This window comes from Dipodomys spectabilis, unplaced genomic scaffold, assembly GCF_019054845.1.
Source record: "Dipodomys spectabilis isolate Male_0828 unplaced genomic scaffold, ASM1905484v1 ptg000178l, whole genome shotgun sequence".
Taxonomy (NCBI): Eukaryota; Metazoa; Chordata; class Mammalia; order Rodentia; family Heteromyidae; genus Dipodomys; species Dipodomys spectabilis.
The window spans coordinates 13,421,116-13,449,082 of NW_024870855.1; the positions used below are offsets into that span (position 1 = coordinate 13,421,116).

The following is a 27,967-nucleotide window of genomic DNA, read 5'->3' on the forward strand; positions in this document are numbered from 1 at the left end:
CATTAACATCACCCAGAAAAGTGAGGGCTCCTATGTCCACTCTTACCATCTGTGCTTCAAAAACAGAGCCTGGAAGGAGCCAACAATCAGCTCTTCCAAACTCAGCTCTCAGCCCTCCTGCCTACTCTGGCCCCGCACTGCTTCTGAGGCACAGCAGCACTCTCCACCACGTGAGTGCCACTCACCAATCTCAGTTCTACCATGGTCCTGGTCTAATTCTGAGCTAGCACTTCTCCCTCTCTGAGCCTCAGTTTCTTCCTCTATACCACAGTGGAAAAGTTCAATGGTCCTGCTCACTGGCACAAGCCTTTGCTTTTCAGCGGCTATTTGTACTTTCTAATTTTAAGGTTACTAGGGGAAAGTTCTGACCATATAAGAAAGATGGTCTCTAGATTTCCTCAGCTGCTCTCTGCCACCTCTTCCTGACTCCTCTAGACTTTGTCAGAAAGCTGGCAGCTGAGCCAACCTCTCAAACCTCTTCCTGGGTACAAGCCTATCCTCTCAGGCCCTGGCTGTGTGGCAGAGCATCATGTGAGTGGCCTGAAAACAGCAGAGGTGAGAGGTAGAAGGACTACAGCAGCACCCAGAGCACAGGGCTCTGGTGGAGGGGAGACCACCTTCCACATCCGGTGTCCATCCAGGCCCCTTCTCTACATCTGATATCTGTCCAGGCCCTGTTTCTACATCCAGTGTCCAACTAGGCCTCATTTCAGAAGACCACTTGGCCCACTAAAGCCAAGGCAGTGGCCCACCAAGCCAGCTCCTTCCTACAACACATCCAATACAACCATACAGGACCACCTCAAAACATAAACCACACAACACAAACACAACCCATATATGACACCACTCTATACAACAAAATCCTATATACAACCCCCGCAATACAACCACATACAACACAACCTCTACGTAACACTCTCTACATACACTTCCCCCACACAACACACCCACACATAACTCAACCTCCACACAACACAATTCCACACAACATAATACATCCTTACACAACAAAACCCATACACAGCAAACCTTACCCAACATACACCAACTTCCACAACACAACTCACACAATACAAATCCACACACTACCCTTTTACACAAAACAATCTCTTCACAACTTTACAATCCCCCACATACACAATCCCACAACACAACATACACATAATACAACTCATAAAGACAAAGTAACACACCCTAATACAACACAACCCCAATATAACATTCCCTACATACAATAACTCAAACATGGCACAACCTACACACTATGCAACCCCACAAAACAACACAACTCCACACAGCACACAAAATCCACACAAAACATAAATCTCTATACAACAATACCTTTATAAAGTTACCCTACACAATAACACACATGCAATAGACCCCTCCACAATATAATCCCCACATATAATAACCTCCACAATAACAAAACTCCCACAAAGAACAAAATCCCCACAAGACACAACTTTCACATATCAGGTAACCCAGCAGCATTCTATCCTCTTCACCTATGCATGCCTAGGCCACAGCCAGCTCAGCCTAGAGGCCTCCAAGCACAAATGCAGCAGCTCTGGCATCTTGGTTTCTACACCACTGACCACGGAGCTATGGTGGACCTGATGTATAGCAGGTGCCCAGTAGGCCTTGTCAGTGCTTGTTTTTGTGGCAAGCACCCAGCAAGACAGCAATGGGAGAGAACACAGCTCTTACAACTAGGGAAGAAGTTCCTTCTACTCAACCTGGAGAGACCTCTGCCTTCCAACACAAGTCTTAGTCCCCTCGCTATACCCCCTAAAAGACATGGCAGGGATGGGAAAGCTCTTACAACCCTTACTGGGCTTGGGTGGTGGGCCACAAGCAAGCAAGTCAGGCTTGTGTCTTAGGCAGGAACCAACTTAAGCCCCACATCCTGTGGATGAGAAGCCATCCAGCTTCCCCTAAAAGTCCAAAGCTGAATTTCAAAAGCAACTCAGAAAAGGCTTCAGGCTGAAATGAGTCATGAGACATCTTTCACATGGGCCAGAGTCAAGGCTTGCTCTAACAGCGGGTGGTCCCAACAGCCCAGCAGCCCTCTCAGCAGCCAGACCCCACCCAACCCCTGCCCCTCCAAATACTACACTGACCCCCTGACCCCAAGCAAAGCTTGGCTCTTCCCCCTTCCCTGGAGACTTTGAAGATCTTGTTCACTTTACTGCCTCCCCTCCCTATTAGTCCACACAATTCATTCATTTCTTGATTCGCTCATTCAACAAAAATCCCAAAATCCTTTGTGGAAGAGGCAGCCCAAAAAATTCCAGTTCTCACAGGGTCTGAAGAAGCGAGGCAAGCACAAAGAAACTCCTATTCTCACAGGGTTTGTGTTCTGTCAGAAGTGAGGCAAGCATGGACCAAGAAAGTCCTATTCTCACAGTGTCTGTGTTCTGTAAGGAGAAGCAAGGCAAGCATAGACTAAGAAACTCCAGTTCTCAGACTCCAGAGAACTAAGGCAAGCATGGACCAGTAGCTACTCTGACAAACAAGAGCACCAATCAGAGATGGAAACCTTAGAAGTAGGAGACCTGGGAAAGCCTGCATAAAGATGCACAATGAAGCTGGACACCAGTGGCTCACGCCTGTAATCCTAGCAACTCAGAGGAGGCTGAGATCTGAGGATCGCAGTTCAAAACCAGCCTGGGCAGGAAAGTCTGTGAGACTCTTATCTCCAATAAAAAACCACCAGAAAACTGGAAGTGGTGCTGTGGCTCAAGTGGTAGAATGTTCGCCTTGAGCTGAGGGGCAGCGCCCAGGCCCCAAGTTCAAACCCCACCACCAACCAAAAACAAAGATGAGCAATGAAAGGGGCCAATGGGCATTGCATCTGAGCACATAGGCCTGTGGGCCTTATCAAGAGGGAAAAACTGAGGGGGAACAAGAGTGTATGAGTGTGTATGAAGAGGTCCAGGGGCGTGGTTCCCCCTGCAGGTAGGACCAGAACTTCCCCTGTAGGAAGGTAAGTTGAACCCTCAGCAGCCCACATGTCCCCTGTCATCACCTGCCCACTTACCTGGCTCTCTTATTCAATCTTAGGAGCAAGGACAAGAAGGTTACCTGTTTATATCAGCCCTATCATCTTGCTGAGTACACATTGCTCAGTCCCAGGACTGGGAAGGTGGCTCAGTGGTAGAGCGCTTGCCTTGCATGCATGAGGCCCTGGGTTTGATACCTCAGCACAACATAAGCAGAAAAAGCCAGAAGTGGCACTGTGGCTCAAGTGGTAGAGCGCTCACCTTGAGCTAAAGAGCTGAGGGGCAGCATCCAGGCCCAGAGTTCAAGCCCCACGACCAAAAACAAAAAAAGTGCTCAGTCCCTATGCCATCCTGCAAGGGGAGAATCCTGGGCACAGAGACCCATTTTGGCCTCATTAGAAAATCAAAACACTGGGCTGGGAATATGGCTTAGTGGTAGAGTGCTTGCCTAGCATGCATGAAGCCCTGGGTTCCATTCCTCAGTACCACATAAACAGAAAAAGCCAGAAGTAGAACTGTGGCTCAAGTGGTAGAGTGCTAGCCTTGAGTACAGACAGGCTCAGAAAAAGTGCTCAGGCCCTGAGTTCAAGCTCCAGGATTGCCAAAAAGAAAGAAGGAAAGAAAAAAAGAAAGAAACGAAGGAAGGAAGGAAGGAAGAAAGGGAGGGACGGAGGGAGGGAGGGAGGGGAGGGGAGGGGAAGGAAGGAATCAAAACATTAGATTCAAACTTCCTAGAGCATTTTGCTGAGCCAAGCTTGCAGGCAGGCAGGAAGGGAACAGAGATGAGGACAGGTCAGACTGCAATGGAAATGACATGTGTTGTCATGACATGAGTAGCATCTTTGGGAATAAAGAAGAAAAGAATTGATTATCTGCTAAAATTACCTGGAAAACATATGAAAGAAGCTACCTTCTCATGGGTATAACTAAAATGGTGAGCAAACATGCCTTTTCTGATTGCTGCAAACTCTGGGACAGTGTCTCCAGGTCTTTGGACATGATAGGATGAATGGGCAGATAGATGGACAAATGGGTTCTGTCGTCGTCTTGACAACACAAGTCTTAAAGGCTCTGAAATGCTCACTTCAAAAAAATAGTTATTTTCAATAAAGCCCAGGAACTGAAAAACTAGACTGCCTTTAGGACCCTCGAAGTGTAACTCTGCAAAGGGGAAAAGGGCATCTACTGAGCAGAAACAAGTACTTCTGGGGTCCTGCTCATATTTATTCTCAGTCTGGGTGATTTTGTTGTTTTCCAACTAAAAAGAAAAGTACAAATGCAAAATTTGTGTAGCTTGGGCTGGGAAGGTGGCTCAGTGGTACAGCGCTTGCCTTGCATGCATGAGGCCCTGGGTTCGATTCCTCAGCAACACATAAATAAAAAGAAAAAAGCCGGAAGTGGCGCTGTGGCTCAAGTGGTACCTACGCTAGCCTTGAAATGAAGAGCTGAGGGACAGTGCCCAGGCGCCCCATGATCAGACCCCCAAAAAAAAAAAAATTGGTGTAGTTCTGAGGACAATGTGAGCCAGGCTAGTCGCTGGGTCCTTGAGCACCAAGGTAAGCAGTCTGCCCTCTTGGGGAGGCCACACTCGGGAGCCTCCTCACTCTTCCCTTGGCACCAGCTATGATGTGCAATCAGTGTTTTCTACAGTGCCTCAATCTCACTGTGTGCCTCTGGGGAGGAAAGAATGGTTTAGTTCCCCGCAACCCTGTTCCTGTACAGAAGAGTTCCAGGAATGTAGGCTGAACACATGCAAATGCACATGGGTGCCCAGGTACAAACAAAACGAGAGATGGAAAATACGTGGCTGCAGGGGAGGAAGCTATGTGCTGTTGGGCCAGCTGGAATGTGTGGTTCTGGCTGCTGGCAGAGGGGAGATAATGGAGAGGCAGGAGGCTCTGGACTTTGTCAAAGGGCAACAGGTAGATGTGGGTGGGGAAAGGACAATAAGCTGCTTGGTGCTTTCTAAAGCAGCAGCAGTGAGTTCCATCATGGTGCTGTGCAGTAGCTGTGTGCCAACTGGAGCAGTGCTTACCAGCTCTCCTGGCTCCTACAGACACACGCCTGTCTCATCGTCCATGTAACAGGCCTGCTGCATGACCCTTTCCTTTCTTGACCTCAGGAGACAGGAAGTAAAAGGAACGTGCACATTTCCTTGCTTGTTTGTTCTGGCCGCTCTGGACAACCCTTGGAAAGGAAGACTTACCGAGGGCGAGTGGCTCCGCTCTCTCCTTCAAACAGGAGTTTTTGTAGCACACAGCTTTGGACAGCAGCCAACACCCCACAGGGGCCACCCTGCAGAGGACAACACATGTCACCAGGAATGCACACAGGCTGAGCCACCTCCAGCCCCAGATCATAGAACAGGGTCCCACTGCTCTGCTCCCTCACCCACAAGGTTCTCTGTGGACCACCGGATTCTGTCCCTGAAACATAACAAGTCAGTCTGCAATTCATCATGGGAGTAAAGCTGGAGGTGTCACAAGTTTTCCATCACCCAAGGGAAATGTTTCAGGGTACACAGGCTAAGGGTGGTGATTGTATAACCCTAAAAGCCTCCTCCTCTAGGAAGAGCTCTCCCACTCTCCTGTAGCCTCTGATTGTGTGGGGGTAGGCATGGAGATTTTTCTGGAGCACAGAGAACACTTTCCCTTTTGATCTGGCCCAGGCTGCGGGTCACCTCAGGATGCTACCAGATGTCTGTGTCCCTTCCTTCCCAGTATCAGGAAGGAGGCTTGAAGGGCTCCTCTCTGTAGGCTTCACAGGACTGAGCACAGGGCTCCATCCCTCACCCCCATATGAAGTCACTATCTCCACTTCTCACCCCTCATGAAGATTCTAAGCAGACCCTCAGAAGACATGGGACAGCCCTAGGCAGCTCCACAGATGCTTGACTTGTTTATCACAAAAGGGACATGCCCCAGTATGCACAACAGCCTGGCAGAAGGCCCTCAGAGCCCTCCAAAGTCACCTGCCTTGTTCTGCACAATGCCGTATTTTAGTGAGTCACTGTCGTTAAAGGAAAAACTCTGAAGCTTCCACTCTTCATTGAAACAGCAAAAAGCAGAACCAAACAGAAGGGTCTTGACTTCCTGTGGAAAGAAAGAGTCTTACTGACTGTTTTCTCATGGGCATAACCCGCTGGAGTTGTTTGGAATTCTAATGGGACCATGCCCTTTTTGGCAGGGTGTCTCTTCTCTATTTTGCAGGCCCATTCTTCTCATATTTGAGGGCAGAGAAATCTGACCTTGAGGGTCTTACCTCTGAAACATCTGCAGACCAGACCAGCCTGAACTGACAAGGGCCAACGTCTTTGAAAGCTCTTAAAAATAATCCTGATGCTTGGGCCACAGGCCAGGCCAATAAATCCAAATTCCTGAGGGTGAGACCTGGGTATCAGTAGGGTTGTTGTTTTTGTATTGTTTTATTCCGTTGTTTTTCTGCACTGCTCCCTAGCACATGTCAAACCAAGGGCCCTCCACATGTTAAGCAATGGCTTAGTCACTGAGTCAGAATCCCCAACACCACTATCAGTAGTGGTTCACTTTGCAGTCAGGTTTAAGAAACAGTACTCTGGTACCTGATGGCATCCTAACCTCTACCTTTATTAGCATACAGCAATGTCCATTTGTTTACATTTTGTTCATGGGTGCTTTTACATCCTAGCAGAGGTAAATAGTTGCAACACATACCATAAAGTAAAGTCTAAAATATACGCTCTAGTTCTCTGCAGGGAAAAAAAAATAATCCCTTCTCCAAAGCCACCTGTGAGTGACCCATGAACTCCACATGAACATTCCAAGTGACCCCATGGACCCCGCCTTAACACTCCCAACTGGGAGAGAGGCTCCCACTGTCTCCCAAGGCAGTATCACCTTTCTTCCCAGATTTCCAGGTGATATTGAGCTGACTTTTTACCTCCCACCTTCCCCAAGCCTCAGGAATACCAACTTCCCCCACCACTATCACCACGGGGCCTCAGACCAGCACCTCCATGGTAGGCTGCATGCCTAGTCCTGGTTATACATCCCAAGGGTCGCTGAAGCCTCAAGTAAGCCTCAGGACCACCAGGTGGACTTGACAGCTTCTACCCTGGACTTGCTTAGATCGAGCCTTTCATACAGACCAGGCCTACTCTCTTACTTTACATTTGAGTAGGTTCTTCTGTTTCTTTCTTTTCCTTGAATATGAAGAGATCTCTTTAACAGAAGCATCTGTGCTATGTCATATGGCTTTCTGGCACAGGTGGCTCACATCTGTAATGCTAACTACTCAGAATGCTCAAGACTCCAGTTTAAAGCCAGCCTAGGCAGCAAAGTCTGTGACACTCATCTCCAATTAACCACCAAAACCCCAGAGAACCTGTGGCTCAAGTGGTAGAGGATTAGCCTTGAACAAAACACCTAAGGGACAGCACCCAGGCCCTGAGTTCAAGCCTCAGGACTGGCCAAAACAGAAAAAAGTGAGCTGATGGTACATTGGGTATGTGAACTCATCCATCTGGGCTGTTTCCCTCTTGTAACAACTATAATCATGCAGGTATCTGAAATGCATCTCCTAAGAGCCAAGAAACTATACAGATTCTGGTTTTCTGGATGAATTCCATCTCTGTCTCCTAGTCACAGGCTAGCATCTCTGGAGCAAGCATAGTGTAGTCAAGATCTCATATACCCTGAGACCTGTCCCTCCTCTCCTATCTTCTCTTCTCCTCTCCTATCTTCTCTTCTCCTCTCTATAGGCTGGGCTTTGAATCCTCAAATTTTCTGAGCCCCAGTCCTCCACTCCCCTTCTCTCCGTGGGCACTGATTTCTCCCACCACACTTGCTGGTAGTCTCTGGGACCTCCAAGAGCCAATCTCTCTGCAAAGAGCCACAGCCTATGATGCCAGATAGCCAGAGCACACACCCCTCACTTTGAGGTCTCTTAAATGTGCCTGACCCTCTGTGGCTTCAAAAGCAAGAAGCAGATTAGAGGCAGAAGGGGGGGAAAAACAGGAACCTTCTAGAAAAATCTTGCCCTTCTTGATTTGTGTTATGGGAAATGTCTCCAGAGCTTCCATCTCCTCCTGGTCCTGGCAGAAAGGCTGCTGGAAGACTTCAGGAAGGACACTCCATCTTGCAGGATTCTCAGGCCAAGAGGAAAAAGCAGCCAGCCTGACACCTGAGGAGCCGCTCTCCTTCCCCACTCACCCTACTAGTATCCCAGGGCCCCCTGCTGTGGAATCTGTCATGGCTGGGAACCTGCTTCCTGTGTCCTGTGGCCACGGCCCATCCAAGAGGCCACAGGGGCAAACAGAGATGGTAGTGAAAAAATGCATCCTCCCTATTATTCCCTTGCTGTGGCTGGCTGAAGCCAGTCTGGGAGCCCAGGGAGGAGCAGACCAAGCCTTGGGGACAACTGTCTCACTCCCACTGCAGGCTGGCAGTGCCCATTAGTGCTGTGCTGAGGATGCTCTGCAATATCTGGGTGAGGAAGAATACCCTTTGTCCTGGAGAGGGAAAGGGAGCAGCCAGAACTCAAACAGTTTCCTGACCCTCAGTTCAGGTTTTTTTCTAAGTCACACTCAGATCTCAATTTCTATAGTGACTAAGAGATTACAATGAGAAATACTGAACCAAAAATATCACAGTGACCTTATCCACATTGAGATGTATTTAACACAGCATTCTCCTTACATTTCTGAGCTGTACTTACCTTTGCCAGTGCAAGGTCAATTGGCTCTGATGCTATTTGTAATCTGAGCACTGATGGGCTAGGAGACAGAATGATTTCTTCCCTCACCAATTCATCCTCTATGTCCTCTGAAAAACAAAAACAAGAGGATTACTGGATGACTTGCAGAGAATAGACCAGGAAGTCATTAACACAATGAACACCAAGTTGGAAAAGGTTTGGATGAGGGGCAGGTACTTCTACACTACCCCAGTCCCTGCTCTGCAGCAACTAGGGCTCCACCAGAAGGAAAGAAATTTGCAGGTCAAGAGAGATCTTGCTCCTTACCATAACCCCTCCCCTCATCGTGCCCCAGGAATGATCATGGCTGGTCCACTAGAAAATGCCACATTTGGAGTAAACCACACCCCCAGATGTAAGCCATGGAGCAGTTCCTCACAGAAGGTCAACAGGCAGGATGCACAGTTCTGTCACCCTGAGAACAGGTTCATTTTTCTTCTATTTATTTAGGTCCCAGACTGGGACTTGAACTCAATACTTTCCAATTTCACCTACTGGCTAACCTTCTACCAACTGAGCCACACCCCAAACCCCCAAGTTTCATTTCTCATAACCATTTCTCAGTACTGTGACTGATATTTACTGATGCCTTGGATTCTGTCATGGACCTCCACAGCAGTACAACTACCACTGTCAGGTGAAACTGTCAGGTGACACAGGCATGATACACCTCGGGCTGACTACAAGTCATCTATAGTTACTCTGCCCACCCCTGGACCTACAGCTAGAAATAATGCAAAGCCATAGACTGGATGGGTCCTCTATCAGTCCTAGAGTCCTCTGAAACACCACCTTCAACTTCTCAACTGGCTCAGGTCCCTGCTTACCCTTCCAACTTCTGCCACTGAATCTCCTAGAGTGCATGGGTGAAGGACCTGAGGGAAAAGAACATCCAGCCATCATGCTGATAAAGCCAAGCCCAGCAGATGCCAGAGCCAGAGCAAGGCAAAGGGGCAGGGCCAACATCCCCAGGACACCGCTTGTGTCTTATTCTACCACCTCACTTTCTCTCTGCGGGAGTCAGCCACAGCGTAGGCAAACTCCTAAGGCCCAGTTCAGTGAATGAGGAGTAGATTCTGCCTTTGTAAAAAAAAGAGGGAAAAAATGTCTGGAATATAAGTAAGTTGAATTTAAATGAGAGCATTTCCTAAACACTTCAAAAAATGCTACTGTAGCCATGCCTTTACAAAAAATAACCTAAAATATAGAGTTCAGATGTCCACCTAGTGACATGAATGGAGCTTGAAAACATGGCACAGGCAGAGAGTAAGAAGTCAACTGAGCTATTTTAACAGAATACTGAGCAAAAAATGCATGTGCACTAAACAACACTACACTTCGTGTAGGAACAGACACACACACACACACACACACACACACACACACACACACACACACACACACACACACACACACACACACACACACACACACACACACTGCTCTTTGATGTGAGCTAGAGGAAGCTAAACAGAAATGAGGATGTCTGACATCTGGTTTGCAAAGGTCCACACTGAGAGTTTGGGCTGGAAGAAGAAATGTATCTAAGGCCCCAGACAATGGGGCAGAGCTCCCTAAGTGATGCCAACAGGCCTGAGGAGCTACTTATACTGTTTGCGGACAGACTGTCTCTGGAAGCATAGGGAGGCAGTATTTCAGCCTATTTGAGTCTTCTGTTTAGTCCGATGTTGTCAGGAGGAACAGGGTCTGTGACATGCTTTGCCCAGCCCATGAAGTGGGTCAGGGAGGGAGGCTGAAGTCTATGACACACAGACATGAGGAACTCCGTGAAGCAAGCAGCCAAGAGAGGTTGATTTCTACAAGGAAGACCTGGCTGCATGCAGGGAGCTAGTTCTAGACCACAGAGCAAGCCTTGGGCTCAGATGTGGTGAAGAGGCCTTCATGCAAGGGAAAAATACATTGCTCCAGAATATGTTAGCCAAGCAGACAAAACTGTCATTGATGCCAGTGGTTGAGAATGCTATTTTTAAGGCCCTCACATGAATGTCTGGTTGGAAAGAAGCAAGGAATTTGTGTCCCATTGCATTTTACATAGCCTTTGGAGGAAAAACTTGCACAGTGATTGCATTTCACTTCAGGTGGGATCAGAGAAAGCAAGAAATGTTGTGTCACCAAATTTTATGCCTTATTTCTGAGCTGCCATTGTATCTCTCCCCACGAGACTCTTTTTTCTCTCCAATTGACTATCTTGGTGAGTGGGTCCCATAGTCTCTTCTCCTCCATCTCCTTATCCTTTCCTAAACCACTAGCTGTGCTAGCCTGGAGGGGTCTGCTTTCTTCCAGAAAATGTGCAGATGCACTTCAAACAGCTAGCTTCTGAGAATGGCTAAAAGCCTTCCTTCCAAGAGAAGCGCTCTTGTTCCAAAGGCCGGGAACTGCTTTGCTTTGTGTCCAAACAAGTGCCTTTCCTTGGAAAATCTTCAAGCATAGTGCCTCCCAGAAGGCCTTAGATGCCAGGGCTTCCTGGCTCCATCCTTCACTCGGCATTGCCTTGTACAGAAACCTGCCCTTCCTGGGCAAGGCTGATGGCCCCCACCATCGTTTCTGGGGATTTAGACTGAAGCTCTTGGATCTCTGAAGTTAGTTAAGCATTATAAATAAGCCCTGCCTCCCTGTGCAGGGCTGCCGGCTTTCATACTGATCAAAGCAGACGAGATCATCTCACTCACAGAGACTATACGCTTACTTGAGGGGGCACACTCTCTTCCTGCTGCTTGAAAGGAATGCTTAAAGCAGGAAGAAAAACTGAGAATGCTTGTATGCTGGGAAGGCCCAACAGGTAGTGGCTGGCTTCCAGAGAAGCAAATACTCAGAGCCCTCAAGTCTCCCATCGCACACATATCCCTTGGCTGCCACCCTTGGTTCTGACTTTCTTTTTCCAAGAACAGAGAACTGTGTGCAGACAGAAAACTGCTCTAAAACCAGAGCAGAAAGATAGGTTCTGTATCTTTGTCTTAGAAAGTACTTATACAATGGCTTTCAATTTATGAACGTGGAAGGTAAATTCACCTTGCACACTTATTTCACTGTGTATCTTATACCTCAACCAGACACTTAGAAACTTTTTTAAAGGTCAGGCCTCCCTAAGCAGAGCTAAGCTAATACCATGGTCTACAACTGTCTCTGGAAATCTTCATAGGGTCTAAATGGTCCTGGGAGGAACTCCAAATGGAGAAAGGGATCCTCTGAGAGGATACCATAAATTATCAATCCTTCTCCAAGGATTTGTCTAAGACAGCAAGACAAGCATAGAGAAGACATCAACAGGACAGGGGCCTGTCCCTGCTTCCTGAGATCAGGTAGAAGAAAAGCATACTCCCCAGCCAGGAGGAAGCCCAACCAGTCTCCGAGGACTCACACCTACCAAGCCGAAGGGCACCCAGCTCATCATCCACTTTGTCAGATACCAATCGATTATTCCTGGAAAAATAAAATAAAATGTCAGTGTACCAGAGGAGAATGGCAAAGAAACCTAATAGCCTAGGAAGGTAGGAAGAGCTGAGAAAGGGTCAGGAGCTGAGGAGTTCTTTCCAGTGCCAGCCTTGCCACAGTGTGTGACTCAACAGCTCACCTCTCTTAGCCACAGGCTCCACATGGGGTGACATCAAACGGCCTTCGAAGTGTCTGTAGGGGCTCTACTATCACATGCACTCCTATTAATTGAGGTTGGAAGACCCTGTGGTTTACACTTGCCAAGCACCAAATGTCAACATGTTTCACTGATGTCTGTGTCTCACACAGAGAGATAATCTTCAGAATCATTACATAGAATGCTTCCATCTCGTTTCTGAGTTCTCTGTTAGTTTGTTTCTCTGAGTTTCTTGTAAAGTCACCCGTGGCCATTTATAGAGACTTAGAACTTAGGCCACAACTTTTTGTTACCTGAGAAAGAGATTCTGTGATTCTGATTTGTAAACGCAGGTATGTGCACAGAGCATCTTATAATGATCCACCTGTGTGGAAGCTCCCCTTAAGAGTTTGCTTCCAGCATACATCAATCCAAACTAAAGGAAAACCATTTTTTAAAAGAATGTATTCAAAATAACAACATTATATCACTCTCTAAATACTCATTTACTATGTTCAAAATGACAGCTCTTTTGAAGGTGGCATTGAAATATGTTTCCCTCCAACATCCTTGCAGGATGAAATATGACCGAAGTAACAATCGTAGTCTTGCAGGGTGCACCCCATTGAGCCGGCTTCCTCTGGAGGATGTGTGATGGGCGTGAGTGGAAGACCATAGAGGACGTGCAGTACTCAGCCAAGAGTGCACACAGATTCAGACTCTACAAAACAGTGCTCCCTTCTCTTCCATCCCCTCCTTTCCCTCAACCTTTTTCTCTTCCTTTTTTTCCTTCTCTTCTTCCTCTTGATCCTCCTTCTCCTCCAACACAGTGCTCCCTGCCCTCCATACCCCTTCTTGACCTCTTCCTCTTCCTCCTTTTCTTTCTCCTCTTCTTCTCCCTCCTCTTCTCCTCCCTACTCAGTCAGGCAGCACCTCCATGCAAAGCCCAAACTCCTAGGATTCTATGGTTGTTTGTGGGAGGTGGAGTAGAGGAATGCACTACAAAGTGGGCTAAGATACACAAGGGAGATCACTACAGAGATCCCACACAGTAGGAGGAAGAACTATGCTCAACTTTCACAGAAGCCTCATCATGCCAGGTTTTCAGCCCACCTGCTCCACAGCACAGCTGAGTACCTGGGCTTCCTCTGTTCCTGTCCTACATAAGTGTGCTTCTTCCTGCCATTTCAGTAGGGGACAGCAGAGGCTAAATATCTCAGGACACATGAGTCTGCTGGTGTCCCACCTGAGCACTTCTGCATTAGCTCTCCCATCTCACCTTGAGTGTCCTAATGATGTCCTAAGGATTTCCTGACTCCCAGTGTGGTGCCCCTGGCCCTCTCCCACCTTCACACATCATTGTTCTACAAGGAAAGTCTGGCCATGACTGCTGTCTGGCTGCAGTTTTTCAATCACCATCAATAATACCACATTTATAACAATAACGAATTCCTTCTTTGACTATTCAGGCATTGTACTAGGTGCCTTGCAAGCTTCCAAAGTTATCTGCTTCTCATAACAGTCTTCCAAAGCAGTTATTGTACCAAATCTGAGCGGCTTCATAATTTCTCCAGGGTTACACAGCAAGTAAGTAGCAGCACAGGAACTAAAACTCAAGCAATGACTCCAAATATAATGGCAATAGCCTTATGGAATAAAATCCAGCCCACTGGGCCACCCCATAGGTTCTCCATAGCCTGGCTCTCACAGATTCATCTGCTGTGACCCACCATCGTCCACAGGTAGGAATGTCTCATGCCAAGCCCTGCTCACTCTACCTGGAACACCCTAATCCCCTTAAGACCAATTGAAAACAGGACTTCATTCATTCAGGCCTTCATGCATTCCTCCACAACCCAGCACTTGTGCAGAGCCATCTGGTAGGCCCACTTTCCTGCCTGGAAGACCACCAAAGGTACAAAACACATAATGAGGTGTGCCATGGTGGACTGGTTCTTAAACATGCCCGTGTCCTACTTCCCAGACTTCAGGTGTTTGCCTTACATGGCTAATGGGAATTTTGCAAGTGGGATGAAGCTAAAGGCCAACATGGTGAGACTGTCCCATATCCTCTGGATGGGACCAATCTAACCACAAGGTTCCTTATAGGGGTGAAGAACCTTTTCTCTGCCTACAACCATGCAGGCAGACAGCCACAAGCAGCCAATGAGAAGCATACAAGAAGCATATACCTCTGTCCTGTTATGTACCAAATGATTTACAAAACCTGATATAGTACATTGGCCAGTTATTCCCCACCATTTACAACATAAGGGCACAGCAAAAGAGATCTGAGCCAGAAGAGGATAAACTAAGATGATACAAGCAGAGTGAGTGGTGTGCAATGCAGATGGAAGAGGGCCACAGCCAAAGAATACATGGGTAAAAAGAACAGAGGTCTCCCTAGTAGCCTCATGAAAGCAGCACTGACCAAACCTTGGCTTTAGCTTAGTGGAACTGGTTTCAGATTTCAGCCCTCCAGTGCTGTGATACAATAAGTTCATGCTGCTTTAGGCCACTGAGTTTGGTGATTTGCTATGACATCACTGGGAAGTGATAGGTCTGCTAAGAGTTGTAAATAAGAAGGAAGAGAGGGTAGCAGAATTCTCTTGGTCTCACTCAACCCACAAATCCAGCATAAGTCCCAGCTCCATAAACAGATGCTGAATGCCAGAGTGACTCTCACAGAAGTTAAGTGACTTAAACAAGGTTGTACAACTTAGAAGTGCCAGAGCCAGCTAGCCCTTGACTTCAAATGCTCTTTGTTCTTCTCCAATTTTTACCCCCTTCCTTGACCCAGAAACTTCCTGGAAACCATGGGATAAAGCCCAGTCCCTGAACTGTTCCTGGCTTCTGAGGGAGGCCAATGGCCTCAGGCATGGTGAAGGTGGGGATGGTGTATCTGCTGGATGGGAAACAGCAGGACCTCTCCCTGGTCATAGGACTTCCCCTCAGAGAGCCAGTCATCAGCTGCAGAAGCAGCTAAGAAACTTGGTGCCTATTTGCCCTCTCACTAAAGGAGACCTTAGTGTGCTCATACATGGAGAATGTGCAATTGTTCCTTTCATGTGTCCCTTTGTGGCCAACGAAATGCAAAGTTTAAAAGGTCAGTTCAAAAGCATATTCTTGCCTTTGAGTGAAAACTACTATGAACAATGGCAGAAAGATAAATTGAGGGCTTCAAAATACATTCTTAAAGTGCCATTGTGTAGATAACCCTAACCCAGAGACATGTGACAAAGTGTACATCTAATAAATCCAAGGGTGCTGGCGGCAGACACCAGCCTGCCTGTTCTGCCTGAGGCCTCCACCTCATACTCCACTTCCCTTGATGTCCCATACAAAGAGGCGAAGGCTGGGCCCTGGGTTCAAGGTACACACAAGGCCTAGACTTAATCAATGCCTCACTAAATCCTGGCTTAGTAGACTCACCAAGAGCCCTGGGTTCTTATCCCTTTCCCCCTTCTGTTTGGCCCTGGGCAAGCCACTTGTCTTCTGGAGACAACAGTTCTTTCACTCACAACAGGCCAGGCACGAAGCTCTAAAGGACTGATGTGCTCCAGGCATAGTCATCAGGAAAGTACACACTGCTCTTCAGTAAATGACCCTCAGTAGTCACTCACTAGCTCTTAACACAACATAGAGGATCCAGCAGCTCCATCCTCTGTCTGTACTGGACATTGGCTGGATTATTTATTATTATTCTTTCCAAAAGAAAGGTATCCTATGAGAATGAAGGCACAGATCACCAAACCAATGAAATACCAGATCCCAGCATCAATGGAGCTTAAACTGACCACCAATCATACAGCCTAAGAATCTAGAATGTAAGAAATTAACATAAATTTTCCCAAGACAGTGACAAACCAGGATACCTAACAGAAGTAATGTAAGTTTTTTAAGTCCTACTCAATATATGCTTAAAATTATAAAACACTCTTGAACACAGGAGGAAGTGACTGATGCACCCTGAATCAAAGCTGGTAGACACAGAAAATAAAGACTTTGAAGAACTTGAGATAATAGAGCGACAATCTAATACATACTGTAAATTGGAGCCATCAGGGGGGAATGTTTTTAAAAGCATGCAAATTATAATAAAAGAAATAACTATGGGAGAGGAACAAGCAGCTTTGAAGAGTAAATGCAGTCACTGTAGTAATTAAATGTGCACACATCACATGGTGTTACAGATGATACACAACATATTGGAAGAGATCCACAGTCTGCTCCTAAAGGAAGTGGGGAGGGAGGATGAGGGAGAGAAAGAGGGAGAGAGAGAGGGGGAGAGAGGGGGAGAGACAGAGAGAGAGAGAGAGAGAGAGAGAGAGAGAGAGAGAGAGAGAGAGAGAGAACAGGAAAATACTACTCTATAGAACACAGCCAACTAATAAATGCAAAAGAAAAGTGAAATTAGAAAACTATCACTTAATACTAATTTAATCATTTAATGGAAAGAGATCATCGATGGATTGCTAATACCACTGGATGAGAGGTTTTTAGGAACAGGACATTCACATGATTGAAAGTTACAGATTATTAATTGCAAAAGGGAAACTTGTCTTTATGATACTGGAATAACTGACACAAACCATCTTCACAGAATGATTCACCTTATCATTACCAAAAATAAACTGAATCACATGCTCCTGTTGGGATATAATAGGAGGCATATACATCAAGTATATGCACTGCCTTCGCCAAATAAAACAAACTTACAAATCTAGAATATGGGCATTCATAGAAGACAACAAGCCTACATTCTTAAAGAAAAACTTGAAAACTAAAAACTTGACACCAGAGAGGCATATCAACCAATAAAGTAAGTAAATGCTAACTGGACCTTGGGTTGAAAAAGTAAAGCTTCAAGGATCGTTTGGGAGACATCTGAGAGAAATTTGCTCAGGGCTCCATATTACATGATGTAGGTATGTAATGTGCAGTTTCTCATGTGTGAGAATGGCACTGTGACTGTGTGGTAAAACTTGCTTGTCCTTATGAAATATAAGCTGAAATGTTAGGAATGAAATGCCAAGAAACTGAGTTACTCAGTTTCATACAAATCCATGTGTGTGTATGTGTGTGTGTGTGTGTATATATATATATATATATATATATATATATATATATATATATAAACATGTAGTATATATTGTGGAAGAGGAAAGGTGAGAGCAAAGAATAAATTTGGCCAAATATTAACAGTTGCTGGATTTAGGTGAAAGGTACATTAAGTGTTCATTATGCAATGTTTTCAACTTTTCTACAGATTTGAACTTTTTTAAAGTTAAGAAAAGACTTATGGTAATCTTAAACTCTATATTGCACAAAAGTGAAGAGATAACTGACAAGAACCTTGCCTGGAATACAATTCAGTCAAAACAAAACAATATTGAAAGAGTAAATAAGAGATGCAGAAATTATAGAAGGAAAGAAATTATAGAAGGAAAATGGAATGTGAGAAAGGAAAACACTGAAAAAACCATTGCTAAAAACTTTCCAGATACCAGCCCAGATATTCCAAGCCTCAATGACACATATAAAACTAAATGCAGGGCTGGGAAGGTGGCTCAGTGGTAGAGCGCTTGCCTTGAATGCCTGAGGCCCTGGGTTCGATTCCTCAGCACCACATAAGCAAAAAGAAAAAAGCCGGAAGTGGCGCTGTGGCTCAAATGGTAGAGCACTAGCCTTGAGCTGAAGAGCTGAGGGACAGCGCCCAGGCCCAGAGTTCAGGCCCCATGACCGGACCCAAAAAAAAAAACAAAAAACTAAATGCACACTTAGATATGTCACACTGAAACTACCAGATACCAAAGAGAGTTTTAAGTCACAGAGCAAATAGTAGTGACTTCTCAAAAGTAAGGCTGTAAGAAAGGCACAATGCGGGGGCAGGGGGAGGATGAGAAGGGATGGGAAGGGGAAACAAAGGAGGAGGCTACAATGCTTGATAAGAAAAGTACTCATGATCTTGCCCATGTAATTGCAACCCCTCTGTACAGTATTTTCACAATAAAATATATATATATATGTATATATATATATAATTTTAAAAAAAGAAAAGCACAATGAGCCAGTGGCTCACACCTGAAATCCTAGCTACTCAGGAGGCAGAAATTTGAGGATTGCAGTTCAAAGCCAGCCCAGGCAGGAAAGTCCGTGAGACTCTTACCTCCAGTAAACCACTCAGAAAGCCAGGCACAATGCCTATGTGCATCAGATCATACAAAATAATATTTACTGAAATAAAAATAAGAAGTTTTTCTTTTTTGCTATTTTTGGGTTTTCTTTTCCTTTTTGTTCGGTATGTTCATTTTTGTGTCTTCAGGAGCGTTAGGGAAACACAGAAAGGGAGGGACAAAGAGTGAACAAATGCAACAATGATACTTACTGGACACTATGTTGAAAATGAACTATAAAACTTGCAGGTGGGATTGAAGGGAAAAACTTGGAGAGAGCAAGGGAAGGGGTGACATTGTCCAAAAAGAAAGGTACTCATTACCTGATTTATATAACTATAACCCCTCTGTACATCACCTTTATAATAACAACAGAATTTTTTTTTTTTTTGGGTCCGGTCATGGGGCTTGAACTCTGGGCCTGGGCACTGTCCCTCAGCTCTTGAGCTCAAGGCTAGCGCTCTACCACTTGAGCCACAGCGCCACTTCTGGCATTTTTCTTTTTGCTTATGTGGTGCTGAGGAATGGAACCCAGGGCCTCATGCATGCAAGGCAAGCGCTCTACCACTGAGCCACCTTCCCAGCCCAACAACAGAATTTTTTAAGTAAGTCTGTAAGACAATAAAACAACATCTTCAGAGTGATGAGAAATGTATCTGTCAACTTGGACATCCTTAGCCGAAAATAAATCACTGAAGATAAGGACAAAAGGAAGACATTTTGGAGCAAAGAATGAAATTTACTCTCAAAGAGCTTCACTGAGTAATCTTCTAAAGAGCTTGTGTCAGAAGAAGGAAGGTGAACCAGAGAAGAGTAAATAGAGAATACAGAGCAATAATGAGAAAAGAAGTCTGAAAAAAATTTAAATTAAAGCAATCAAAGTATAACAACCACAGCTAATCTGGGAGGGCTTTAAACAAAGTAAAACAGAAATGAGAGACAATAAGCAAGGACTGTGGAAGCAAAATGATCATTTCAGAGTTAAAACTTTCTAAAATCCTTTTGTACATGCTTGCATGCATGTGCATATGTGTCAATACTGGAAGGGCTTGAACTTGAGACCTCCAAGCTATCCCTTACCTTTTTTTTTTCCAGTCCTGGGGCTTGAACTCAAGACCTGGGCACTGTCCCTTAGCTTCTTTTGCTCAAGGCCAGCACTCTGCCACTTGAGCCCAGCGCCACTTTTGGCTTTTTCTATTTATGTGGTACTGAGGAATCAAACCCAGGGCTTCATGCATGCTAGGCAAGCGCTCTACCACTAAGCTACATTCCAGCCTCCCCTTACCTCTTTTGCTCAAGGCTTGTACTCTACCATTTGAGTTACACCTCTACTTCCAGCTTTTTGATGGTTAATTGGAAACAAGAATCTCCCAGACTTTCCTGTCCATGCTGGCTTCAAGCCACCATCCTCAATCTCAGCCTCCTGAGTAGCTAACATTATAGGCATGAGCCACTGTCATCCAGCCCTTTCATTTTTTGAGGATGTCAAGATAGTGATTAAACTTGAACTTTTAGACAATTATGATTAAAAACTTAAGAGTAACCAGAACACACTAGCTCCTGAAGGACTTACACCTGAAATACATGAGGGGAGGGGGAAGTGCAGAATCCAGGGTTTCCACAGAGGGAAAGGGCAGGCAAGCCAATGAGCAGCAGCTGAGTCTTGTCTCCACTTTTGCCTCAGCCCTCTTGGAAGGGCTGTGGGGACAGTACATCTAGTAGTCCTGGACTTCAGCCCTTCAGACCCGCCCCACTCCAAGCCCTTTGTAGCCCCCCTATCCTGCATCCTTGCTCTTAGATGGTGGGCACAGAAGACTGAATGCTGAAAGGTCTGTGAGCCACAAATTTGAGAGCAAGCTGATACAAAAAAGGTTTTAAAAAAAATCGAAATTATTCTCCTCAGAACTTTCCCACTTCCCATTTCTCTTTGGCTCCCTATGGAGCCCGAGCCAAGTGCTCCCCCAAGGGAAAGATGAGGTCCAGAGCCGCAATTGGATGGGCAGCCTTGGGAGGTCACCTGGCCTAGCCCTCAGGGTCAGCTATGGGTACTGGTAGAGGAAAGGCGTACCCCCAAGCCTCCACTGCCGAGGGCCAGTTGGACGGATGGGAGGTGTCCAGGCCTGTGAGGGCTTCCTCTACCTCCCTCTACCACTAGATCAGCAGGCGTTTTTAAGATTAAATCATAAGGAACATGCAGTCTCAGGAGGGACTGGGTTATCCAGAAGTCACCGAGTGTTCTTATGTTCACAACACGTGGTGACCTCTGTAAATGCCCGCACTGGTTAGTGTTCTGGCGTAGACTTGAGACATATAGAGAAAATGTTATGGCCTCCCTTTCTCCCTCCCTCTCTCTTTCCTTTCCTCTTAAGGATGTGGAAAACTTGACTATAATTGCCTGGTCTGATATTTCCTGTAAGAAAGCTCCCTGGTTGAAACACTGTGAAAACAATCTGCCTTAACAATTCAATCCAAATAAATGATCTTCCTGAAATGAGTAAAAAATATCCCTAATTGGGAATTGGGATGCATACCCACATCTTCCTCATCCGGGTCCATGATGACGAAGGTAGGACAAAGATAGGCATCGCCTGGTGAAGACAGATTGGGGTGAAGGGGTCCTGATGGCCCTGCATCCTCCTGGAAAAGCCATCGGGCCAGGCTGTTTGGCTGGAGAGAACACATGCTGTACTCCTGCCTCCTGAACCATTGTTCTTCAGAGTGATGACTTCTCAGCTTAACTCTCTTTCCGTATGTGTCCCTCCTGACAGGCTTTGGCACGCGCCCTCAACAAGAAGTATGCAGAGCATGAGCAAGACTCAAAATCAAGTCCGACATTCTCCTTCCTGTATATCTATTCCATGAATCAGGATGGACTCTGGAACATTCCAGGAACAGAGAAACAAAAATCCTAGTCTCCTTCCTTCAAAGAATTTGCAAAACAAAACTGTACTAGATATGACCTTCTTTCATGTTGTTCTCCCAATCTTCTGTTGGCTCAAGCCTTAGCATACAATTGGTATTTAGTGGATGTTCTCTGGAATCTGAGAGCTCAGAATTAACCTGGGCACCGACATCCAGTACGCAGGTTGTGAAGCAAATCCAGACCTAGCCCAACCTGGCAGCCTGCAGGTAATGGGGGAGGAGAAATAAGAACTTCTCCCAAGATCCCTGGGTGGCAGGCAAAGCCACACAGCTCATCCCAGCTTCACACATCTCATGCTTAGGACCCAGGATGCATGAGGATAAGATGTTCTGCCCTGGCAGATGGGAGAAAATCTAGCAAGATTTTATCTTCATGTCTTCTTGACCTTGTCTGAGGCTGAAGTCTCCAGGGTGTGGTTAAGCTCAGCTTCACGAGATAGCTGGTACAGGAGGTAGGACTTGATCCACAGGCAATAAAAAAAGGATGATGCTCCACAATGAAATGTTTTCTTGAGGGAAACGCTCTACAGAATTCATCCCTGAAACATGGCCAACTTCACTAATAGCCATTCTTCTGACACATCAAATATTATAGTGCTAGCCATGCACTTTCTTCACCATAACCTGGCACTACATGGACTGTTAAATTCGACAAAAGTATGCCTAATGCAAGGGGCTGAATGAGCCCAAAGGGCAGGCTGATGCTGGGGGTCGTTACCCATGCCCCAGGAGCCCTGGCTCTGAGCAGAACCCAGCCTTCATAGCAGCTGCAGGACCACTGATGATGCTTCCAACTGGGATAGCCTGGCCTGCTCCTGAATGGAACCAGCACCATAAGGGACAGTTCTACCAGGGGCAAGGGTTCCAAGACTGTCTCCTCATAGCTGGTTGAGAGTCCAGGACAAGAAAGGATCCCTCTGCAACTTTGGTCCAGTCCCAGAAAGTCTAAAGTCATCCTCAGAGTTATAAAAGGGAAGGAAAGTCTGCCAGGCTGCCAGGAAGGCATTACAGAAAAGTTGCCACTGGTCTCTAAAGGGGACTGGAAAGCTGTGTAGAGATGTTTGCTTAGTTGTGAAGAGAAGCCATGATGAGCACCAGTCCTGCCCTTTATAGTTCCGAGGACCAAATAAACATATCCAGGGAAGTAATCCATGCCAAGAGGTCCCAGCAAACATTCAATCCACTCCACTCTGTTTGGTTAAACATGCCAAAGAATAGCAAAAACAACTTAGAATAAAGAATTTTCATTCTGAACTCTACACAACATTCCCTACTGTGAGCTTCCTCAAAGAGCCAGGAGCAGAGTTTGAAACAGCACTGTCTCTCAAGGCTTGACTCCATTTGGAAGGACAAAGATAGGTCTGTTTGCTTCGAGAATGGCAAGACTTGTGCTTAAATCATATTCTTGGAGCTCATGATTTCTTCATGCAGCCTTGGGTGTTAAGTGAGACTTCCCTTAGCTAGTGCTCCCTCCCTGGGACACTCCGGTTCTGCAACACATCAACTGTGCCCTTGAAGTAGTCACTGCTTACCTGGAAAGCACCTCTACTTTCCCATGCACTTACTGAGCACATTTTTAAATTTAACTCTCACAGAAGTCCTGCATGGTAAGCAGCATAATGACTTTACAAATGAAGACAGTCAACTGCCTGCCACACACAGCTCATGAAATCCAGGTCCATCATGACATAAGGACAATGAGAAACAACAGTGAGGTGAAGCATAAAGCACCTCACTTTGAGGATAGGGCTTTAATTTCAAGTTACTGTCTATTTAACTGTCTGAAATTTCATAAAGTTGTTTTAATGTCCTTTCTTTGCTAGAATTATAATAATAACCTGAACAGTGTCTGTTTTACAATTTCATTAACAGGACTTAAGCTGTAGGGACTATCTTCCAAAGGCCCTAGAAATGTGTTAGCATGGTTTGTAATTTTGGAAATTTTCAAAAATGAGGTACTTTTATACCCCTTTCCTTAAAAGACGGCTCAGCTTATATAAATTTCAGGCCTACATAATCTGAATTGGTCTCTGAAACTGCTGTTAAGTCCCCCAGTTTTTTTTTTCATTTATTTGTCTTCACTTCATTGATGCATGAATCCTCAGAATCCAAGGCCCTCTGCATCTGGTGAGTAACCCTGGTGGGTTACTGGGACTTTCTGTCTGGCCCTTGTTAGGACAGAAAGGCATGCCAAGGCAGCTCCTACTCTTCCTTCCACTCACACTGTCATCGAGAAAAAAGAACCTCCAGGAAATCTGTACCTACTCTCCAAGCACAGAGGACTGGCTGTTCTCTGGGCCTTTCTACGAAGGAGAAACATGTTGCTCTAAACCCAAGTCAGCTTTGTAAACTTGGGAGTGCTATACTTCTGTGGAATGTTCCATGAGCAAGCCAGCCCCAACTTGGGACCAGCATACTCTAAACTAAAATCAGAGGTGTCCCTGAGTCAGCTGGCTGCCTCTTGTGCCTCTTCTGGCAGCTGCTCATGTGAAATGGGGTGTGAGTGTTCTTGGGCTCCTTCAGAGTTGCAGGCTCCTGCCTTTCAGGAGAGGGTCTCAGGTGGCTCCTGGGTGGGGAGTCCTACGGCAGGTGGGGATGCACTAAGAGGCTGGAAGCTGGCTGAGAACACAGCTAGTCATGGGATCAGGGAGATAGTACTGAAACTTTCCATAAACCTCACAGCAGGGGAGCACAAGGCCTGTCTCAAGAGGTCAGCAAGCAAGGATTTAAAGTGTTAGCACAGGCAAGTTTCCCTCCCAAATTGTTACCCTCCCAGGTAACAATATTCCACATGAGTTTCTAAGTAAAAGAGAAAAAAAAAATCAGTAACCTGATCTTTTTTTCTCAGTTAACAAGCAAAACTACTGCAGAAGCAGAATAAAGCCTTTTTGCAAGGGCCTAGTACCCCAGGTTCCAGAGGATGTGAATGTAACACTGCTGTGGGAGGCTGAGCACAAAGATCCTCTGTCCCCAGAGTTCAGCTATACCCTCCTGCCATCATCTCCCTCCACCCAAGTTGGGGTGATGGGACCCAGACCACAGAGACCCAAACCACAGGCCTCTCTGGATCTACCATGTGGGTTAGCAATGGCCCCAGCAAGTAGCCAACAGGAAGAGCTGTGACCAAAGTTATCTGGAACAATTTCCAGAACAAACAAAAACATCTAAAACAGAACCACGTCAGGCAGTCCACTGTTTAAATGTCACGCTGAGCCTCACGATGTGGATATCATCATAGTATGAGGGTTTGGGGAAATGTCTCCCCAGAGGGTGGGGAGAAGTCTCAGTCCTAGCAGGGTGGTCGGCAGGTGAGGGGGCTACCCTCTGGAGTGTCACCCAAGCAGGCTGCTTTGTGTGCATCTGGAGCCTCTGAGTGCTGCCAGTACCTTGAAGGTCCAGCATCAGCTGGGCCGGGGCCTCTCCTCAGGTTCCTTGGAGCAGCTGGTTTTATGCCATCACCTCGCCCAGATGTCAGACCCACTACAACCCTATTACGCTGCTTTTCTGATATTCACTGAGAGATATATGACAGATTCCATTAACTACCCCTCTCCCTGTCTGTCCCATGAGCTTTCAACTTCCCTTTATTTTGAAAACCATTAAGCCACAAGAAGGACTGGAAGAATAAATGCACACCAGCATACCTTTCACTCACAATAAGTTGACATTTTCCTCTCTGCAGGCAAAGGCACACACACACACACACACACACACACACACACACACACACACACACACACACACACACACCCTTGTTTTTTTGGTTTTTGCTTAAGTATTTGAAAGTAAGTTGCAACATCCTGACATATCACTACTAAGTGCTTCAACCTGCCTCTCCTACACAAGCTATGTGGGCTTATTTGTATGATGACACATTTTTAAATCCAGGACCCTTGCCTAAGCATTCCCAGACCCCTGTATCAGCAGCACATGCCCTTTTGTCTTTAAAAGGAATTAGTTCTAATGTCTTGATTAAATATTAAGTGGGCCACATCTTCTTTTGTTTATGATCTGAAATGGATACTTTCAACTTCTCTTCCTCTAATCTCTCCTAGAAAGTATTGGTTTTTAAGGGTCTCTATTCAAGTCAAAGCTGAAAAGTGACTTGAGATTTGTTGGGAAGCTTTGGTGTAGTCGGGAAGAATCTAGGCTGAGGAATCTGTGTGGTGGGTGCTTGGCAGCTCCAGGGCTGGCCCTTGGACACCTGTCAAAATTGCCTTCCATGGAAGAGGGCGCTCAATGTTCACTGCTCTTGAGAAGGGGGATCTAATGTAATGAGCATCACAAACAGTCTCAGGTCCTCAGCTGGAGCAGAGTTCTGGGACTGGCTTCCACCAGCGACATTTCCAGAATGCCTGACTGACTTTTCTGCTCATTTCAAAAGAATTTTTACTTACAGGGAAAGAAGCTGAACAAGATGGGGACCACTGGGAGGCACATTATCACTCAGGAATACAGCTTCCTCTCAAAGACTTCATCAGCCCAGCCCTTCACTGAAGCTAATGATGCGCTGGCCCAGGCAGAGCAGCAAGGTAAGATGGAAGATCACAGCCATGTGGGCTCCAGAGGCAGCCACTGTTCCAACCCACAGAGCAAAGAGGGCCGTGGGAGAGCTGTAGGAAAAGAGGGTGCATGAGAGCTTTAGCAGGGATCTACTTCTCCCTGTCTCATAAAGGGGAAATGACCCTGGAAGGCAAGTCCATTCAAGCACAAATGCATTCCAGGGGCTTACTGAGTGCCTGGCTATTGGAAGACACTTGCTGTGAGTCACAGGGGTAGGAACTCAGGCTCTCATCTCCATTGCCCACAGCCCCCACTGAGTATCTGAGCATTTCCCTCCAGCCAACACAGTCTTTCCCAAACTAATGATAACCTTATGCCTCATCCCCCCATAAATCCCACCTACTCAAGAACATATTCATCTCTAAAAAAGACTGACCAAATTGGTAAGGGGGTGATGGTATTAAAATTAAGTTGTAGACCAAATATTTTATATATCTTGTTTAATTTGTTCCTCATAACAATAATCCTAAGAAGGTAAGTATTATCACCCAATTTTTAGATGAAGAAACTAAACCTTGGGTCACATGAGGTTGAAAATAGAGTAGTATGTGGCAGAGCTGGAAGTTGAACCTAAATCCATCTCATTCTAAATCCAGGCCTTTTCAACCTCATCATGCTAAGAGTTACTAAATATGTTACACAGCAAGCTGAATTTCAAAGTCTTACAATACAATAAAATGCAGTGTTCCCCAACTAGCAGTCTTCCATAACTTGACAAAGCTCTGCTTAAGAAACAAATTTCAAATAAGTCAGAAACTGAAGAGCAGAATAAGCTCTTTCACTGAGGCCTTAAAAGGCACTGTAGGAACTTATAAGGCCTGAGGGGATCATCACTACATCAAGTATCGGTATAGAGCATGGCAAAGTATGAATGGGGTACTGAGAGCACCCCTTCCCTACCACATGCATCCCACCCAGCATATGCCCCGCCTCCTATGGTCCCAAAGCTGCCGATCTCCTGCCTCCTGAAGATGGTCTGAGTGCTGCCGGGGACAGGGTGGAAGAGACCTCTTCAGCCACACTTCCTGCACAGACTCACATTGGTTGACCATCCTGTGCCATGGTTTCCCCACCTGTCAAGTGGATCCAAAAACCTTTGTAGTGCTGCTACTAGTTAAATAAGGTACTATACGCAATACCTTAAAAGTGCTGGTCAAATCCTGAGCGAGTACTCAATAATATCTCCAACATTATCCCTGCTCTCTGGCCATCTCCCTTTCATTGTCTCTTTCCCCCACTTAATATTGGGGCACATATGTGCAAGGATTCCTCAGGCCCTTGGGGACAAGAACCTTACCTTCCACATCTCTCCCCAACACCATTTATGAACTAGCAATAAGTACTCACAAATGTTTCACTGAATTGAACAAAATTAAATACAGTGCATCTAGACTAAGATAAAAAATTGTTTACTCTATTGGGAAAAGGTTCCACTTCTAAGAGGTCCATGGCCAAGTCTGGCCTGAATCGGAAATGAAAGAAACCCCATGACTTTAGTAACTTCTTGAGGAATGAGCAGAAAAAACAAAGTAAAATTTTCTGGAATGAAGCACACATGCAGAATCTGGCTGTCCACATGCAGGAAGCCATCCTGGCAAGTCATATTTGTGATCTGAGAAACTGTCCAAAATGCCAGTGGTTCAACTGCTTCAAAGCAGTCTTTTCCACTCTCCCTGGGAGTAAAGCATAGAATTGTTCCTGGCTAGCATTTAGAAAACCAACCAGGGAATCACAGTGTCCTCTCCACTAAGACAGAATGGGATATGACAGGGAAGGATTCTGGCTCTCTCCACCCCAGCCCCTTAGACTCCAGGAGGGACAAAGAAGTCCGTCTTTCCCTAGTTCTCTGTGCCCTTCCAATCTCTTAGGGGAACTCAGCACACAGGCCCCTGCTCTTTCCCACAGCCCTCCATCCAGAAATGTCTGAACAGGCACACCCTAGGGAAAAGAGCCAAGGAGGAACCAAAGAGCCACTT

At 45.9% G+C, this 27,967-nt stretch overlaps 1 protein-coding gene across 1 annotated transcript in view; it reads right to left on the reverse strand.

The window, feature by feature from the left end:
* Positions 1–27,967, reverse strand: part of Mindy4 (MINDY lysine 48 deubiquitinase 4) — a 91,512-nt gene that overhangs the window by 33,908 nt on the left and 29,637 nt on the right. Inside the window, exons 6-9 of the mRNA XM_042695057.1 lie at positions 12,127–12,182; positions 8,703–8,809; positions 5,984–6,100; positions 5,215–5,303 (exon numbers count right to left, since the gene is read on the reverse strand). Coding sequence (XP_042550991.1) covers positions 5,215–5,303; positions 5,984–6,100; positions 8,703–8,809; positions 12,127–12,182 — 369 coding nt within the window. The remainder of the gene's footprint in view (positions 1–5,214; positions 5,304–5,983; positions 6,101–8,702; positions 8,810–12,126; positions 12,183–27,967) is intronic.